Genomic DNA, 20,767 nt, shown 5'->3' on the forward strand with positions numbered 1-20,767 from the left:
GGCCTGCGGGTGGGGGGAGGCCTGCGGGTGAGGAGAGGCCTGCGGGTGGGGGGAGGCCTGCGGGTGAGGAGAGGCCTGCGGGTGGGGGGAGGCCTGCGGGTGAGGAGAGGCCTGCGGGTGGGGGGAGGCCTGCGGGTGAGGAGAGGCCTGCGGGTGGGGGGAGGCCTGCGGGTGAGGAGAGGCCTGCGGGTGGGGGGAGGCCTGCGGGTGAGGAGAGGCCTGCGGGTGGGGGGAGGCCTGCGGGTGAGGAGAGGCCTGCGGGTGAGGAGAGGCATTCAGATGAGGCAGGCTTCACATGTTTCTTATTCTATGAGGGTGTGTTTAGCTCTCACTGTGAACAGCTTTGCTGCCCCATTGTGGGGCTGCACTGAGCAGATGCTCTGCACTGGAGTGGGAAGTGAAGAAGTTGGAGCTGGGACACAGGCAGCCTCGGCCGGCATTGGCTCTGAGATCAGGGCAGGGCCGTGCACTGCCCAGTCTCCTGTTTCATTAGCTGGGACATAAACAAATCATGTCTTGGTTTGGATGTGACGGCCTGTCAGCAATTGTTATGAGAATCCAATTGACTCTGATACGACAGTTTTGTAAAGGGCAAGGATTTACCATTTTCCTCATCATTCAATACTGATGCATCACCTACACCCTATTCCTGTTCCTAAACCCAACAACCCCATGGACAGCGGTGACCCCGTGGACAGCGGTGACCCCGTGGACAGCGACTGCGCGTGTTTTCCCTGTGCACACCCCACAGTGCCCAGAACATTGTCTGGAACACAGTAGTTACTCAATAAATGTCTGCTTAATTAATTCGTAATTAAGTGCCAAAGCTACCACAGACAAATAATCTCTTTTATATCTTCTTTATGTGCCATAGAAACCTCAAAAAAAGAGAAATCCTTTCCCCACATCAGCTTCTGTCTTTTTCCAAACTTCCCGAGCCAACTAGTGGAGAGATTGCCCGAGCAGCAGAGATAATGGAAACATCAATACAAGCGATGAGAAGAAAAGTCAACCTGAAAATTCAACAATCACAGCATCCAACCGGTAACGGGCGCCCCCTCCCCACTGAGAAGCCGCAACTCCCCAGGGAGGACGCCTTGATTTTTGTCCAGGGGCTGCTTGTTCAAGGCGTGTTTTTTACTTGAGACCGAGCAGGATGGGACTCCAGCTCTTTCAAAACATACAAGCTGCAATTTTTAAAATGCTTACCAAACAGTCTCAGTATCTCATTTTTGTTACTCCGGAAAATAGCTGTTTCTCTCCAATTCAAATCAAACTTGAAAAGCTCAATAAGCTAAACATCCGTTTGTATGGTATAAAATAATTTAGGAATTTTTCCCACAGCCCCCCTCTTAGTTAAAACTTGGCGAGCTCATTCATAAAACCTCTTCAATGAAAGGACTTCATGTGTGAGGCAGCGTGTTGCAGGGAGCCTGATCTTCCCCGAGTTGCTGTTGCCTTAGCAGAGCTACCTAGGACCTTTGAGAACCAATTGACTCATCTCTAAAATGAGGACAGTAGCACTGCTCACTCCGCTGGCTATCAGAAGACCTATGCATAAACCAGGAGCAAATGCCATTATTTCTTCAGTTCTAAAGCACTCTATGGACATAAGATACTGAGATGGTAATGCAGGCAGCCAAAAGGCATATTGGTGCTTCTTATGATGGGGAGCAAGTAAGCGAAATGTCTTTTTAATTAATCAATAATTTTTTCTGTGCAGTGCCATGAGCTACTTGGCCTCTGAGTTCTTCCTTCTAACTAGCTATAGATCAATTTGGTGCTGGTTTACTTAGCTTTTAGAATAAGACAAACTTGGCTAAACCAGTATTAACCAGAATTCTCAAATCCTAAACTTAACAGTGAAGTTTAATTAACTTCACAGCAAGCTAAGATTCATTTGAAATGTCCTTTCTTTCAAACCATGTGACTGAACGATGTTTCTAAGAACTCTTGGTCCACTGTCCGTCCCCTGTCCTGTCAGGCCTCCTATGGAAATGGCAGTTCCTGACGTCAGAAGATGTGGGTCTTTCTGGTCCATGCTTTAGAGCCACATGCTCATTGCTGGGTCTGTAGACATAAATGTTTAGGAGAATAGGCTGAGGTATTTGGTCCAGGCTATAACATAGAACTTAAGGACTCCATAATTTAGAATATTTTAAAATGATTTCCATTGTAAACATAGCCCATCTAGAAAATTTAGAACGCGAGGAATGTAAAAAGGTTTCCCCTTACTTAATCACCAAGCCAGGACTCCATTAAATGTCAGTGCCTGTCCTTCTAGGCTGCCGCTTCACGTTGGTCTTGTGTATTACGTGACTATAACCTAATGGTTCTTTTCTATTGCACATGATTTGTTGTCTGCAAGCACCTGCTTGAGGACATTCCTGTCAAGAAGAATCTGTGCTCAGCTTTTTGAGGAATGCCTATTCCTGCACTAACTGAATGCACACTGCAGTCCGAGGTGTGCTTAACTGTTCCCGTAGAGCCATTCCCATTGGCCTGTTAGTGAGCATTCATGATTGAAAGACTAGTTTGTTTCTCTCATATCTGAAAATGGAATGCATTCCTTCCTGGCTTTTTTTTCTGTTGAATATCTCAATTTCACTGGTATCTGGTTAATCCAAGTTTTGTAGCATTATCCTCAAAGATTTATATAAACCGTCTTGGAGAAGTAATCGATGATTACCTCTACTAATGGACAGTAAAGTCACTCTCACTTTGATTTGTTGAATAACATATAAATTATAGTGACAGAATTGATCCAAAAAAAAAAAAAAACAGGAAATAGTTTCGTGGGCTCTCGTCCCATCTGGAAAGAAAATCAATACAAAGGAAAAATGAAAGGTTTTATAGACAAGCGTACCATCTTCATCAAGGCAAGATTTTTTTCTACATTAGGGTTCGGGATAAATTCTACTCCTCACTGTCTTCTAAAGCCCTGGGGCCGTTGCTAGGCACACATGCCTCACTGTGCAGTTGTGCTGAATGAGCCCTGGAGATGTGCTCAGTGAGGGTTGATGGTAACTGCGAAGTTACTTGCTGGCTTATCCCCCTGCGGGCTGAGAGCTTTTAGATTGCTTTTCTGAAAGATCACAGAGCAAAAATAAATTTTAAAAACCCCACATTTCTAGCAATAAGGAAGCTCAAAAGAATTAAATGAGTGAGTACTTGATGTAAAGGGAGAAAGCAGATTTTCTCAAAAACAATGACCCCAGTTACATATGAATCCCAAATTCAGATGCTGGAGCCACTTTTGAGACTGCCGTAGAATATTTATTGGGTGGATATGTGGTTACAAGCACAGAATTCACGGTTTCCCATTTTTCACAGATGCTTTATCAGAAGATCTGCTGAGCATCATTGCAAACGTGTCCGGATGTCTCCCTTACATGCTGCCCCCAAAATGCCCAAACACGTGCCTGGCGAACAAATACAGGCTCATCACAGGAGCTTGCAACAACAGGTATTGTTTGTGGATTTTCTTAATCTTCTCATTAAAGTTGCATCTGAACATGACTAGGTGCCATCATAAAGGAGCCTCTACCATGACTGGTGGATCCGTACCCACCCCTGAGCCCCTGGTTCCTGTCCTTGGCCTCCCTGACGTGGCCTCTTGCACACCTGGTGGTGCCTCGAGCAGCGTGCTGAGCCACACCGTCATTCCCAGCCACAACGCCCCTTCCATAGGTGCTTCTAGGTCACTCTTAACTTCCTAACCCCACAAATTCCACCGCCGTTCACCTAATAACTCAAGCCATACGTTTAGGTGCCATCCTTAATTTCACTAACTCCCCTACCCATTGTTTCCAAGGCACCCCCAAGACTGTCACTTTTACCTCCAAAGTGAGTGCTCTCCACTCCCTGTCACCTTAGCTGAAGCCAGAATAACCAGCCGGCTGCCATCACACGGTGGCCCCTCACCGGTTCTCCTAGTTTAACTGTTGCTTTCCCCGTTCACGCTTCCTGTTGTGGCCAACACCATCTCAGCACCCTCCTTCTCAGTGCCCCCGCCCAAGTCCCCACTGCACTCAGAGTGAGTTCAGATCTGCCCAACAGTGGCAACTGCCCACCTCCTCTGGTCCACGGTGGCAGGAGGTAGACAGGAGCTTTGGCCACACACAGAGCCATGATTCAGTCTGTGGTTCAGACTGGTTTTCTGAAGAAGGTGATACAGAAGTGAGCCAAATCTTAAGGGATGAGTGGGGATTTCTCAAATGGGCCACAGGGTAGAGGAGAGGGCTTTGCAAAGGCCAGAAAGAGCAAGACACGTTTGGGCAGAAACACGCAGCCTTTGGCACACAGAGGGGCAGAGGGAGAGCAGCTGCGACTGTGGCGCCTGTGGGGTCTGGGGGCAATAATACGCCCCGTGGGTCACCTGGAGGCTTTGTCAGGATGGCCGCAGGCTTGATGTCCACCGATGCAGGCAGCAAAGGTGCTTAGCATGGAAGAGCTCCTCGCTGCTGGGTGTGCTGAGGTCAGAAGGAAGATGCCCCGTCCCCGCTGACCCCGTGAGAGAGGGATCAGCAGGACCCAGGCAGAGCTCTGGCCTGGACAGGCAGTGTCCTGAGACAGAGGGCAGGAGCTCTGGGACAATGAACAGGAATCGGTGTCCAGGGTCGATGATGGTTAAGAACAACAGCTTTGCAAATGGACAGCCCTGGATTTGAGACCTGGAATCACCACTTATCAGAGGGCAATTTGTTTCCATTCTTTGAGCTGTAAGAGCTTGTTTGTAAAGCCCACAGCAGGAACGCATAACGTGGCTATGTGTAAGGACCGGATCTTAGGATGGTGGAGCCCCAGCTGGAAGAGGCAGCCTGTGCTGAACACGGAGATGGGTCAGGACCACACAGGAGGCTACTGTCCACCCCTCCTCCCCTGAAGCCTGGGGTGCCTGTGCTCACGCATGGAAGTGAGCTCAGAGGTGGAAACAGCACGTGTCCTGTCCTCAGAGCTCGGTGGAAGACATAGGTATAGACAAAGGATGCGCAGGAGATGATGCCTGGGAGTACAGGGACACTGAAGTGGCTGGTGGGATGCATAGCTGGAGGGACCGGGCCTGGATGGAGGAGGGGATGGGGCAGGTGCACTGTTGAGCCAGAGGCCAGAGCAGAGACGGCTTGGACTACACGGGATGAGCAGGGTCTTCAGCAGGGCAGGGTGCGGTCTAACCTGCAGATGCACGTTCAGGGTGGGGATTCCTGGGGACAGTGGTGTTGGAGATGTGGGGGCGGGGCTGTTCTCTGAATGGATTTCAAAGCCTGCCCCTGGGTCCTGCAATAGAGCCTGAACCTTTCTTTGGTTTGGTGCTTCCTCATTCATAAGTCACTGTTCACTCAAAAAAAAAAAAAAAAACCTCTTTAAAAAATGTATTGTGCTTCAGTTTACAATTTAACAACCTCAAGACCAGGGCCTCAGCCAGCACCAATGAATTCCTGCTCGGCCCTTCCTAGAGGCCCTGCTGCTGTCTCAGGCGCCGCTGCCCCTGCTGCTGGGCGAGCTCCACTGATGCTCCTGGGAGAAACTCTGTTGACCGTACAACGACGTTGGCACTGGCAGCCGTGATCTGGGGACACTTCTCTCTTTCTGTGGTGACGGCTACAGTTTTCATTAAGAATGTACAGCATCTGGATCTAAAGTCCCCTATGTTCAAGGCTTCACACATTGTATTCCACCAAAAATAAAACATCTGCTCAGAAATCGTTAGTGTCTCACTTGTTACAAAAGTGAGCCACAGAGGGCCCTGCCCCTTGGCCCCTGGGTGGTTTACTTTTTCTCTGCAGGCTGAGACCTGTTAGTGCCAAAGCCTCCTAGGATCAAGCTCAAATTTATTCATGCCCAGTTGTGAAAAAAACAGCCCAAACGAGCAGATTTTTAGCCACTTGGAGCCTACCTCTTTGTGTCTTCCACAAAACCCCTCCCAGTATCTTAGGCCATTGGTAAGATACAGCCTTGTGGTCAACAGACCCCAGGTCGCTGCTGCCGCTGGAGTTGCCTGGCCAGAGACTCCCCCTCCACCTCACCATGTTGCTGAGTAAAGTCATCAGACACAGAGACCCTCTGATGCCCCACCGTGAGTTCCTCACCATCCTCCCCATCTGGGTGGCGGTCCCTCACCTTAGCCTCTGGATGGTCCCCTGCCTTGAGGGATGTCCCCTCCTCTGCACCTGTGCCCAAGAGCCACCCCAAAGGCATGTGTGTGTCTCTGCCTCCCCGGTCCTAACTTTTGCCTTGCTCAGCCCTGAGTTCCCACAGCTTCCCCACACCCAGTAAGTTGCTAAGTTCCCCTCCAGCGGTCTCCTAAGCCGCGTCAGCGTCCCTCTCAGTCACCAGCACCTGGTTCCCCACCCACACCTTCCCATCCTTGCCTGGGCTGGTGCCGACTCACTAGGACCCTCCCTGCCCAGGGGAGGTCACCTGGCCTCTCCAGGCACCCAGAGAGACTGTGACCGTGTCCTTGCATGGCACTAGCTCTCTGGCCTGGGTTTGGTTGCGTTTCTCTTTATTGTTTCTTGACTAGTGTGTCGGCCATGTCAGGTGAAATTTTCAGATTAACAGCTTAACACTCCATGCAGGAAGTCCCTAGTTGATATTCTCAGCACATCACCATATGGCTGTCCTGATGGTATATATTATATCTTACAGAACGTATTAATCTTATAGAACATATTAATACGTGGGCTTCCTTACGTGATCCTAAAAATCCGAATATGTTTTAGAATTGTCACTGCAACTTCCAGTCAACACGTTTAGCATTTGCTTTGGTTAGGTTTGCTTTGGTTTTTCATATATGGGATTAAAGAATTAAGACAGATATTTGTTTCTGATACATCATTTTTAATTTAGAGAATTTATATTCCTTTTGATTAATTCTGGTGATTCAGCTTTGCCTCTACATCCTTGCTGGGTCAGATGATGCAGTTTTTATTCCAATTATGAAGGGCATGTGGGTCCTCTGCAGTGAGTTTGGATTTTTATGTTTGAGGCTCACCAACATTCCTCAAAAGGTTTCGGATAACTAGATCTCGCATTAAGCATTTCCCTTTTATTGTCTAAAATTTCACCCATGTTTCTTTCTGATCGCGTTTGGCTTTTGTTTTCGTTTCGTTTCTTCCTTTTGTTTCTAACTTGAAGGCGCCACGTTTTCTTTTCCTGCTCGCTTGTTCCTTCCTGAAGGTCGTTTCTTGTCCCTCACCCACCACTGCCGCCCACCGTGCTGTATTTCCAAGCGACCTTCGGGTGTTGGCTGCAATGACATATTTAAGACAAATGTTATTTGGAATTAACTTTTGAAACTCTAAATGTCGAAACGGTAGATTTTAAAACTCATTCATTTCTACTAGTTCTCTTGCTTTACGGTGTGATGTCTGCATGTCACAGATGGATGACAGGGTTTCTAAGGCTTGCTTTTCCTTTGTTGGTATTTTCCTAATTGCTTAGGATATATCACATAAAATTACTTAACAAGTAGTGGAAAAGAATGATTTTTCTTTTGCCGTTTCACCTGGACTTTTTGTTTGTATGATGTAGTTGGTGCTGCAGAAGCTACTTTGTTGAAAGAGGAGGGGGCAGGTTGCTTCTCGTTTGTGTGGTGTAGCTAATGCCACACCCGGATGTCTTGTTTGTACGATGTGGTCAGTGCCACAGGAGCTACCATGTTGGAAGGGAATGGGGCAGGCTGCTTCTTGTTTTTGTGGTGTAGTCAGTGCAGCAGGAGGCACTATGTTGGAAGGGAATGGAGCAGGTGCCTTCCTGTTTTTATGGTGTAGTCAGTCCCGCAGGAGGCACTACGTTGGAAGGGAATAGGGCATTGTCCTTCTTGTTTGTATGGTGCAGTCAGTGCCGCAGGAGCTACCATGTTGGAAGGGAACGGGGCAGGTTCCTTCTTGGTATGGTGTGGCCAGTGCTGCAGGACGTACCACGTTGGAAGAGAATGGGGCAGGCTCGTTGCAAATTTTGAGTCTTTTTTTCTTTTCACTTTGTCCTAAAGGAAATTATCAGGTCTCTGCATAAGCCCCAATTTTTTAACAGGTAGGGGGTGTGTGCATGCATGGCAAACTGGTCCCTTTAAAAATTTTAGAATCTCTAAATATAAAGCTTGAGATATTAGTAATGCTGTTGATAACTGTGCATTTGGGGTGATGGTATTTTTGTAGTATCATTTAAAGGATTTCCAGCTTCTTTCTGTTTCTGTTACCAACCTGTGGAGACCTCTTCATCATCCTGGACTCAGATCAGGGTCCTCAACACTCCTGCGCTCCCAGCCAGCTGAGGCTGTTGTTCCCGCCTGTGTGTTTTTATAGAAGTCTAGGAGTTGGGGGTAGGAGGTGGGTGTGGGCAGGGGTCACATCGCTTACAGGTTACGTTTGCTGGAAGCAGTCACATCGGCTGAGAACAGAATCCCCAGGGCCTGAGGATATCCTGCAGGAAACTGGGTTTTAGTGTGTAGCTTGGCATCAGCCTAGAGATAAGACAAATTCTGTTTTAAAAATCAAGTGCTCTGTGGTGGGATGGTGACATGGTTGGCTGTGTCCCCACCCAAATCTCATTTGAATTCCTACGTGTTGTGGGAGGGACCTGGTGGGCGGTAACTGAACCACGGAGGCAGGTCTTTCCTGTGCTGTTCTCATCATAGTGAATAAGTCTCACGAGATTTGACAGTTTTATAAGGGGGAGTTCCCCTGCACATGCTCTCTTTCTGCCTGCTGCCATCCAGGTAAGACACGACCTGCTCCTCCTTGCCTTCCACCATGATTGTGGGGCCTCCCCAGCCACGTGGAACCATAAGTCCATTAAACCTCTTTTTCTTCCCAGTCTTGGGTATATCTTTATCAGCAGCATGAAAACAGACTAATACAGATGGAGTAGGGGAGGGCTGCTGAAGAATTGAAGCCTCTTAGCTGCTGCTGGAAATAGATGCAGTCGAGGTGCAATTACTCATGGTTGGTCCTCCACAGGCAGCGGGGTCATTGTGAAGACCTGTGTGCCACAATATCTAGAAAACAAAGGAGCCCCGAGCCACTGTTTGCTTGTCGTCTAAATCAATGGACTATCTTATCACATGCAATGTTAGACAGTGTATTACATATGCATATTCATAAGCAGAAATATAAATATAGACTATATACTGTAAGATAGTATTCATTATACAATATGACTAATTCACTTAGATACTTCACATAGAATTTGCCTTCAGTTTTACATTGATATGTGTGATAATAACTGCTCTGTGTGTTCTTGAGAAAGTGCGTCACATTCCTGTGAGTCATGGAAAAACCATCGCATTTTGAAATAGAACACGAGATTCTGGCCACCACGTTGTCAGTTACAAGCTGCTTAGACTTCATGTCTTGCTTAGATTCTCAAATTCTCTGCATCTGGAAAATGGCAAAGATAGTGATGCTCATTTCTAGGGTTGTCATGAGGCTGAAGTGAGATAATGGCAGCAGAAATACTTAGTGAGCAATAATGCTGCAAAGGTCAGCGACTGTTTATGTAAATAATGGCCACCTTTGAAGCCCCTTTCTTCAAAGAGTCTCAGTCTTGATTCTTGAGGAGGTGTAATTTATCTCTGAAAAACTGCATTATTTCTTGCTGGGCATGTTGGCTCACGCCTGTAATCCCAGCACTTTGGGAGGCTGAGGTGGGGAGATCGCATGAGCCCAGGAGCTCAAGACCAGCCTGGGCAACAAAGCAAGACCTCATCTCTAAAGTTAAAATAAAAATTATGATATTTCCTGAGTTTTGACCTGATGAAGTACTGCGGTAAACCGCTGTGTCTCACAGTGTTGTAAGCGAAAGGAGCAGGCTCCTTCGTGCTTGTATGGTGTAGTCCGTGAAGCAGGAACTACCATGTTGGAAGGGAATGGGGCAGGCTCCTTCGTGCTTGTATGATCTAGTCATTGCTGCAGGAGGTACCATGTTGGATGAAGTACTATGCTGGATAAGTGGCACAGTGGATAGAATCCATCTCCATTGTGACCATGAGTGGATTTCTGCTATTAAATTGGAGTACGACTTATGCAGGGCTTGGGGGTGAATCTGGAGGCACAGGTGGCCAAGTCTCCCATGGGCCTGCACCCCCAGATGAGGGGCCCCCAGATGCAGATCAAGGACTTTACACCCCAGAGGGCTGCCTTCTGGCCCCTCCCAGATTGTGCTGTCTCCCCAGAGGTGACCACTGTTTTGATCTTCATCACCATAGTCAGTTTTCCCTGACCTGGCTTTTATAGGAAGGAAGTTAGATGGTAACCCCTGGGCCTGGCTTCTCCACCTCCACTCACCTTGGAGATGTAGTTGCTCCTGCCTTGCGGAGGGAGACACTCATCGTTACAGGGCAGGCATGGGTGAGTGCTGAGCGCTGGTCAATGCTCCCGAGTGGCTGCTCCAATCTGCACTCCCAGGAGCAAAGTGTAAGGGCCCCACCGCCCTCACCAATCCCCACCCTGTGAGCCCTTTCATTTTAGCCCTTCTTGAGGGGAGGGTGGCATTTCCTGTGGTTAACTTTATATTTTCCTGGTGACTAAGCACTTTTAAAACACATTCATTGGCCATTTGGAGACTTTTTTGGGGGATGTGCCAGTTCAAACATTTTTGCCATTTTTGATGAGTCTTTTTTGATTTATAGACGCTCATATTTTCTAAATATGTCTTCAGTGAGAAACGTTTTACAAATGTCTTCTCCCACCCGAGATTGGCCTTTCCACTCTCCATGCTGTCTTTTGGAGAAAAGTTGTTCATATTTTTAATGAAGTCCCATTTATCAGTTACTTATTTCGTGGAAAGAAAACTTTTTTTGTTGTGTTTAAGAATCTTGGTTTCTCTGAAGGATGTGAAGGTATTTTTCTTGTGTTTTCTGCTGAAAATGTTATTGTTTTACATGTCACATTTAGATCTGTGACCCATCTCATTTAATGTTTTGTGCAATATATGAGGTGGCAACCATGGTGTGTGTATGTGTGTGTCTGTGTCTGTGTCTGGGTGTGTGTGTATATATTGTAAACCAAAAATAAAATTCTAAGTCCTGCGATCATCGGAATTGACCCCTCCTCTCAGCAAGGGCGTTCCAAAGCTAACCTGAAAAACTAATTCAGACCATGATGGGGAGAGCGAAGTCAGATGTGCCTCATGACACCCTCCTCCCTTTTGGAAGTACTGCTAGAACAGACTTAACTCTAGAAGAAACATTTACAATCTATTCTCTCAGAAGTCTGCTGCCTGGAGACTTCACCTGCATGATGAAACCTTGGTCTCCACAACCCCGTGTCTTAACCCAGACACTCCTGAGTCCTTAGACAATAACTGTACTCTTTCAAAAAATTGCCAATCAGAAAATTCTTGAATCTACCTTTGACCTGGAAGCCCCCTCCTCCGGATGTCCTGCCTTTCTGCACTGAACCAATGTACATCTTACACGTATTCGACTGATGTCTCGTGTCTCCCTAAAACATATGAAACTAAGCTGTGCCTCAACCACCTTGGACACGTTTCTCAGGATCTCCTGAGGGCTGAGTCATTGGCCATTGGTCACTCATATTTGGCTCAGAATAAATCTCTTCAACTATTTTACAGAGCTTGACTCTTTACTGACAATATCTGTAGGTGTGTATGTATATATAGAGACATGTATATGTAGGTAGATTTGTACATGTGTGTGTATATATATAATAGAGAGGTCTGTATTTATAGAGGCGTGGGTGTGTGTATGTATAGATGTGTGTGTGTGAAAGCATATGTATATGACATTTAATGTATTCTGAACCATCCTTTACCCAGTGAACTGCACCAGTGCCTGTATCATGAATTGAGTAGCCATATGTGTGTGGGTGAGGACTGCTAGACTCTTACCGTCATGTATATAATTATGAGAGAGAGGGAGAGAATGTGAGTTAGGCAATTAGCCACACTCCTCTTTACACCTGCTGAGAAAAAGACACAGGGACCCAGTGGCATCAGAACACCTTGTTGGGGCAGCTCTGCACTGGGGCGCAGGTGACAGAAGCCTCACGGGATTCTGTCCAGCAGGAAGAGAGGCCGGCTTCAGCCCGTCCCGCCTGACAGCACATGGCTCCTGCCTCGCCTGGGAGGAGGAGCCCAGGATTGGAGGCAGGGTCTGCTCCCGCCTCCAGAGGTTTCCAGGAGGCCACATGTTGTGCCCTGCCGGCATCCACGCATTTGGGTTATACCCACTCCCAGACAAGGACACTCATGGACTTGAAGACACTTGGTGTCTTAGGAAATCGCAGAACATACAATGGGTATAAACGACGCCAGAATAAACAAGATTTTCAAAGTTTTTGGAAAAAGCTGAGCTCATGCCAATTATAGAAAGCATTTGCATTTTTTGAAGGGTTTTCCTCTGAGGGTTCAGATATCCCTCAGGGATTGTGCTGGTGACAATCCCAGCTTTTTGCAAACTATCTGGTCTTAATTGCCTTCAATCAAGTCGCTCCAACCGAGATGGGAAAAATCACAGCTGAGTTTCCTCATACTTCTGGCCACCTGACAGGGCGTCAGGCATCTTTGGTGACAAGCTGGATCCTTGGGCACCTGGCCCAGCAGGACTGCAGGGTGTCGGCTGCTCCTGGGTGAGCACCTCCCATACAGAGAAGCAAACCCCCTCATCCCATGTCCCGCCGCCGCCCAGCTGAGAAAGAGGTGTGGTTGCAGAGGAGTGGAAAGCTGACTTCCGCCACTGTTTCTCTCCCAGCACGTCACACTGCATTGCTGTGTGCTTCTTTTCACAGGCGGCACACACCTCCGGCACTGAGTGTGTCCATGTGCCGTTACTGGACGGCCACACCTGGCAAACATATTGACCCGTGTCTCTCAGCCTCAGGCCACAGCTTCATGCTCCAGCTCTCTTCAAGATGGAAGTTTAGAATTTCTTTTCTCTTTGGAATTCAGAAATCACAAAGTCTCCATTGCCAGGTGCCTGGGAGAGGGGAGCTAGTGTCCCAGGGAAATCAGAGTGACTCGGAGCCTCGGTGGGAGCACAGACCTCAGTCTCCCTCCTGAAACTCTCCTCCAGAAATGTTTCTCTTTGCTCATTTTGTCAGCTTTATGATCCTTTTTCCCATGCTGCCGTTAATCCAGATCTAATGAAGGAACAGTGTGGTGCAATAGGTGTCCACTGGGAAAGGGTCTTTCTAACAGGAGCTGAGCAAAGTCTCGAGGGACCCTCTCAGTCCTGCTGACTTGCTGACCGTGAAGGTGACACATTTGCGGAACGTCCACAACAAACATCTGTGAGTGCTCTTGGGCTGTTGTGATGTCCTAGTGAACTGCTGAAATAGAAAAGTCAATCAGCAAAAAAAATCACCGCTTAAGCAGTTAAATTAGCATTTCATTATTTTTAATTGAGTGATCTAGCACCTCCCTATGAGCCACACTTTATGGAATTTCAATAAAGACCAACCAACCATAACAAATCTGAACACTTTATGAAAGCAATCTTTCCAGTCTTCAGATGCTGATGTATTGCGGCAAATTATATGCATTACTCTCCCACACATTTTTGCTAATTGAGCCACTTTGGTGTGCTGGAGATTAATGAAGTATTAATAATATAATTATTCTCCCCTTACGATCCTTGCAGACATAGAGAAGTAACCATGTCCTCAAGCCTCCTGCCGCTGCTGACCGCTCATCCTCGAAAGTGTCCTAGATGAGGTAGCAGCAGGTGCACGACAGTAGGAGTAAAACCTTCTCTCCTCTAATGTCCGGAGCTGCACGGTGGCCTTAGAGGCTTTTAAACTGGAAGTCCCAGCTCTTCAGTCTACCTCAAGGACAAAACGAATCTTTCCTTCATACATGTTGCCCAGGTTACAAACAGTTCTGAGCAGAACCTTGGTCCCTTCATTCCTGTGCAGAACATCTAAATCAGTCACATTTAATACGAATGACTAATGTATGTTATAACCATAAAGGCAATGGTAACTTAGTGACAAAACCACAACTAATTTTTAAATATTTATATTCCCAAACACTCCAAATGTTTAAAAAAGTTGTTTATCTTGTCATGACTCTTGTAGACTTCACTCCTTGTATTTTCTAAGTGCGTACACATCAGATACATGGAAGGATTTTCAAAGCCTGCATCCTGGCCATGCCTGACTCTTCCGTCGTGTGCCTTGCAAAGCCTTCCAGTACCAGTTGTCCACGATGCAGCTTCAGACTCTGCAGACTCAGCCCTGGTTGTGTTGCATGACTCTGCAGCTGCCACACATAGAACCCCAGTGCCAGTTATTCCCACAGGGCTTGACTGACAGATACCAATGGAACCCAGATATCATGACAATGTTAGACCCAAAACAATCTGTATTTATTTTTAACAAAAGGAACCTACTTTTTTCCAACAAAAAAATTTCTGTTTTTTTCTCTTTGAATTGACTTTTATATTCTAATTCCCCCATATTTCCTTCCAAATCCAGAATAATTTATGCCTTGTAAATTGAGCCATTTTATTCCAAATGCAGAATATTTTATACTTGAAAGTCCTTTATTTTTAATATGTTTTACATATTTCTTTATTTTACCTATCCTCTACAGATATTTATGCTCATGTTATATATTTGGCATATTCATTTATATATTCTTCACATTCATATAGTCTTACCATACATTTACATATTTGAATATGTATTTTATTTTGTATGTTACATTTTTATATATGTTATAAATTTAAATTTCATATTTAGAAAAATGTTCAGTGAGTACAGGGTCTCAGTGTTCATGGTTTTCTTCAAGATTGAGTTATTTTTTACACATTATTAGAACATAATCGATTTAATCAGCACGAATCTATGACAGATGTTGGTAATTATTATGCATAGAGATAAATATTTGATGGAATTAGTTTATTGATGAGATGGGTGGAGTTTCCGTTAGTTCCTTCAGCAGTTGGCTGAACATCAGCTGTTGGCCGAGGGGCCATGCATGCTGGTTACCCGAGATCCTTCCTATTTATGCCTTCTATCCCAGGAAATTATTAATAATTAACAGTGCTCCTGTCTCCTCAAAAGTATTCCACTGTGGTTAGGAATTATATGATCGTCCTGCGTACTATAGATCAGACAGTTCAGCCGCAACCCTGTGATTATTTTTACCTTCGCAGATGGACGTGCCTAGAAACCGACCGCGTGACTATGTCACTGGGAAAAGCTCTGCCATCTGGCCCTCAAAACCCCTTCTGAGATGTAGAAGAAAATGAACATATGATGAGCTATCATTAAAATGATTTTTATTCATGTATCAGCAAACAATTCTATAACATTGTCCTCCAAATTTCTAAACAAAATATTGGAAAATGCCTGATTCACACAAGGACTAGTTACGAATCTTTAGTCTTTTATTTCCTCAATTTCTAGAAAATGTTCCAAGACACATCAAGTGACTGTTAATTGTGCCTACATCCCTTCAACTTAGGGGCACCTTGCTTAACACAGTACACTCAGAACTAGGTGTGAAATCAAAGTGTTCAACACACCTTTGCCTTATCATGCACTTCAAATACATTTTTGTTAGAATACATTTTGACCAGTGGAAGGAAACTGCAAACCAGCCTACTTATGGGAAACTTCACCATCTAGCTTACTGGCTGAATCCATTCTCATCGCCAAATCAAACAGCCAAATACAACCGACTCTCTCTCTCAGGAGAGACTTAACTTTATTTTTAACTTATTTTATTTTTAATTCATTCCCGCAAGCTTGCCTGGACAATCACACGGGGCAGGAACAGGCACGACACCCTGGTGGCTTCGTGGTGCTTTGATTAAAGGATGTTTTATGCCACAGGATTTAAATGATCTCTTTGTTTGGAGTACCAGAAGTTTCTGTCCTCCCGAGAACTGCCGCTGGTACATTCTAGAAGGGTGGGAGACCCTCCTTCAGAAAACAGTACGAGAAACTTTCCTGAAGGGGAGTGGGAAGGAATCCTGCAGGCAGCCGCCTCCAGACAGCATGTGCCGCGCTCGGGAGAGGGCGCCTGTGGGAACCGAGCCTCTGGGATGAGCTCCCTGGAATCCAGCCATGACCTGGGCCTCCAGGAGGCATTTCGGGTCTTCAGGGGAGCTGTGCCCCTTGGGCCTCCAGAGAGACCCCACTTATTCTCCCTGGCAATGGCTCCTTATATCTGGGACTCTCTGCTTCTGCGTTCTTCTCCACCATCTCAAACACATCCTTGCGTTTGTCTCCACAGAGACCACCCCAGATGGGGTGCCTCCAACACAGCCCTGGCACGATGGCTCCCTCCAGTCTACGAGGACGGCTTCAGTCAGCCCCGAGGCTGGAACCCCGGCTTCTTGCACAACGGGTTCCCACTGCCCCCGGTGGGTACTCGGGACGCTGCTACCCTGGACGAAGATTGGGTCCTGTGATGCTGAGGGAGGGAAATAGCCTTTTACTGGGTTCTTGCTCATGCTGGGTGCCACGTGCAACTCCTTCAGATCCTCCCAGCCTCCCTTTGGTGTAGCAATCACTGTTTCTGCCCTATGGCTTAGGAGCCAAGGCTCAGGGAGATTAAAATCGCTTAGTGAGTGGAACCCTGCAGATTTAAATTAAGTTTTCTCAACCCTAACATTTCTGTTCCTGAAAATCACTTCAGTGTTTTCAGATAAGTTCCTTTACCCATCATGTGGGCTCGGTACATCCCAAGATGCCTTTGAGTTCAGCAATCCACTCACTGATGTAAAGATGATCACTTTTCTCCCAGAGGTGAATTTATTTGCTGAACAGTCATAGCCTAGTAGAATCTGCTGGTCTATTTGGTCAAAAAATGGGTCATTTTGCTTGTAATTTAACTACTCATTTCAGTGAATGAGCCAGTCTGTTTGCTCTTGTGCCATGTTCAGTGACGAAATTATCTAGAAATACAGCAGTGGATATTCTGTTTAGCCCAAAGAGGCCAGGTGGTAGGACTCAGGTCTGACTCAGACCAGCTGTGGACAGGTACACCAGCACAGAGTTCCCCTACGAAAGCCAGCAACTTTACCTCGGCAATTTTCCCAGGCGGGCTTTTAGTAAGAGGACCCGGTGTGCCCAGAAGCCATGAGCAGCCCTGGGTAGAGCTGGAGGCTGAATCACTGAGGACGGCTCAGTGCTCCCGGCAGCAGGGACGAGGGGACTGGGCTCACGCTCCGCTCCCACTGGCTTCCTGCAAGTCACTTGCCTTCTTGGCCAGTGACAATCCTTAAAATGGGATAACACTGTCTTACCCACCTTGTGCTCAATGGTAGAGACCAGTTCAACCCTCGAGGCTTCTTAAACTCTCAGTATTAGGAGCCTGTGATTCTGTAAACCCATATTTGCTCAGAATTATTTCACTGTTAAGAAAAATCAGAGTTCAAGTGTCCTTAAATGTAAATTGTGTTAGTTTTCTCCTCAGCTGTGACAAATTACTCCAAATTTAGTGGCTGAAAACAACATAAATATGATCTTCCAGATTCGTAATCAGTGTCTGATGTCTCACTTGGCTCAAATCCAGGTGTCGCAGAGCTGGTTCCTTCTGGGGGCTTCAGGGAGAACTCCTTTCCTGGCAATTCCAATTCTGGAGGTGCCGCATCCCCTGGCTCGTGGCCCCTCCTTCAAAGCCAGCAATGTTGTGTGTCTGTGCCTTTGTTTAGAGTCACAGCTCCACCTCCAGTCAGGAGAGGGCCTCCAAGTTTAAGGACCCAGGTGATTGGACTGGACACTCGTGGAGACCCAGGACAACCTTCCCATCCAAGGCCCTTAATGTAATCGCATCGGCAGGCTCCAAGGATTCGCGAATGGATGTTGTGCAAGAGGCATTTTTCTGCCTCCACAGATGACCCACTGACCCTCAAAGATTCATGCCCCGTCCTCGAGCATAACATGCTCACCCCATCCCAAGGTTCCCCCAAACCCCATCCCATGACAGCACCAACTCCAGGCCCAAAATCCAATCCAAATCTCGCCATATAAATCATCCACATCAGGTAGGGCAGGCTCAGGGTAAGATCCATCCAGGACAAAATTCCTCTCCATCTGGACCTAGCCTGTGAGACAGGGAAGCCTGTCGTCTGCTCTCCAGATGCCCTGGCAGAACGGTGTTAGACGTAACAGCAGCAGACGTCTGGGTGGAGAAAGGAAAGGAAGGGGAGTCGCTCCTCCCAACCCACGTGGAAATCCAGCCAGGCAACATCCCTTAGGCTTCAAGGCCAAGGAGTAATCGCCTGTGGCTGGAGGCTCTGCCCTCTGAGTCATGGACTCAAAATAGACGACTCTTCACTTAATCCTGACAACAACCCTAAAAGATCAACCTTTCTGTATTAACTTAAAGATGAGGAAGCCGGGGCTGAGGGAAGTTAACGCCAGGCCCTCCAGCCACCACAAATCAAGGCAGGGGTTCGAGTCCAAGGGCCTCTGTCTTCAAAGCTCACGCTCCTCCCGCCCTAACTCCAGGGCACAGATCTCCTAGGGGCACCTGGAGCTCTGTGAACAGGAACCACACCAGGAACTGCATGATCCCAAAGGTCATCTTTCTTCTCCCACGGGGTCTCCTATGTCCTGACCAATGGTCTCTTCCTACCCAGGTCCGGGAGGTGACACGACATGTCATTCAAGTTTCAAATGAGGTTGTCACAGATGATGACCGCTATTCTGACCTCCTGATGGCATGGGGACAATACATCGACCATGACATCGCGTTCACACCGCAGAGCACCAGCAAAGCTGCCTTCGGGGGAGGGGCTGACTGCCAGGTGACTTGTGAGAACCAAAACCCATGTTTTCCCATACAAGTAAGTTTTAGAAAACGTTTTTATGTTTATTATGAAACTAAGTGCTATTTAAAATGTCAAACAGAACAGTATAATTAAAATGTGAAAGTCTGCTTCTGTTGTCCTAGTCCCAAGGGTAACAGTTGTGAATATCCCATGCATCTCACTGGAAATTATCTGGATACACATATATATAGCATATAAGATAGCGTGTGGGCAGATGTGTATATGGCATATATGATAGTGTGTGGTCACGTGTATATAGCATATAGGATTACGTGTGGGCACGTGTATTAGCATATATGATCGTGGGTGGGCATGTGTGTACATAGCATATATGATAGTGTGTGGGCACTTGAGTATATACAATCATGTGTGGGCACATGTGTATATAGCATGTAAGATAGTGTGTGGGCACGTGTGTATATAGCATGTAAGAGTGTTGGGCACGTGTGTATATGGCATATAAGATTGTGGGCACATGTGTATATGGCATATAAGAGTGTGTGGGCATGTGTGTATATAGCATATAAGACAGTGCGTGGGCATGTGTGTATATGGCATATTGGCATATAAGATACTGTGTGGGCATGTGTGTTTATACATATAAGAGTGTATGGGCACGTGTGTATATATCGTATAAGATAGTGTGTGGGCACGTGTGTATATAGGATATAAGATAGTGTGTGAGCATGTGTGTATGTGGCATATAAGATACTGTGTGGGCACATGTGTTTATAGCATATAAGAGTGTGTGGGCATGTGTGTATATATCGTATAAGATACTGTGTGGGCACGTGTGTATATAGGATATAAGATAGTGTGTGGGCACGTGTGTATATGGCACACAAAATAGTGTGTGGGCATGTGTATATGGCACATAAGATAGTGTGTGGGCATGTGTGTATATAGCATATAAGACAGTGTGTGGGCACATGTGTATAAGGCATATAAGACAGTTTGTGGACTTGTGTGTATATGGCATATAAGATACTGTGTGGGCACGTGTGTTTATAGCATGTAAGTTAGTGTGTGGGCACGTGTGTAAATAGAGCATGTGATCCCATGTGTACCTGCGCTTTTTCTCATCCTCTGTGTCACATCATGTGCATGCTCAGTGCCTGGTAAGGACCACTTAGCAATAGTTCTTACACATGTCTGCATAACATTAAGTGAACAGAAATGTTAATTGTTTGTGACTTCTTAATATTCCATTTGTGTGTGCATTATAATCTGTCTAACCACTTCCCTTATTAATGAGCATGAGTTGCTTTCTGCTTCATTGCTGTTTTTATGCTGTCACAAATAATGAAGCAGAGAGCACACTTGGCCCTCAGTCTTTGTGCACATGTGTACACCTGATGGATCCAGGGGTAAGATTGCTAAGTCACGGTGGAGGTGCCTGTGGAATTTTGATAAATATTGCAGAATTACTCTCCATTAATATTGCACAAATGTTCACTCTTACCAGAAAAGAAAGAGACAATATAGGTAGGATTTTAATTTTATTTCTCTCTGGAAGCCAGCCTTGAAGTTAACAAGGGACATTTTCTTTATTTTCTTTTTTCTTTCTTTTTTTTTTTTTTTTAAAGATAGGGTCTCATTCAGTCACTCAGGCTGGAGTGCAGTGGTGCAATCTCAGCTCACTGCAACCTCTGCCTCCCAGGTTCAAGTAATTCTTCTGCCTTAGCCTCCCGGGTAGCTGGGACTACAGGTGCACGCCACCACACCTGGCTAATTTTTGTATTTTTAGTAGAGACGGGGTTTCACCATATTGGCCAGGCTGGTCTCGAACTCCTGACCTTGTGATCCACCTGCCTCAGCCTCCCAAAGTGCTGGGATTACAGGTGTGAGGCACCGTGCTCAGCCAACAAGGGACATTTTCTATTTAAGAGCACAGGTGGTTTCAGGCTCATGTCCTCTCTAACATTCATTCAATAAAACTTCACTGGTAGTTATTCTGTGCCATGCTGTGATGTGTGCTGGGCAGACTGAAAAGGAAGACAGGCTGGTCCCTGGAAGATG

The 20,767-nt window shown here is 46.4% G+C and overlaps 1 protein-coding gene across 6 annotated transcripts in view; it reads left to right on the plus strand.

Moving 5' to 3' along the window:
* Positions 1–20,767, plus strand: part of TPO (thyroid peroxidase) — a 105,218-nt gene that overhangs the window by 13,549 nt on the left and 70,902 nt on the right. For all 6 annotated transcript variants that reach the window (XM_025353868.1, XM_025353874.1, XM_025353869.1 and 3 more), the window contains 4 exons: positions 875–1,044; positions 3,334–3,466; positions 16,204–16,333; positions 18,557–18,763. In XM_025353868.1, the coding sequence (XP_025209653.1) occupies positions 875–1,044; positions 3,334–3,466; positions 16,204–16,333; positions 18,557–18,763 (640 nt within the window). The remainder of the gene's footprint in view (positions 1–874; positions 1,045–3,333; positions 3,467–16,203; positions 16,334–18,556; positions 18,764–20,767) is intronic.

Source organism: Theropithecus gelada, chromosome 13, assembly GCF_003255815.1.
Source record: "Theropithecus gelada isolate Dixy chromosome 13, Tgel_1.0, whole genome shotgun sequence".
NCBI lineage: Eukaryota > Metazoa > Chordata > Mammalia > Primates > Cercopithecidae > Theropithecus > Theropithecus gelada.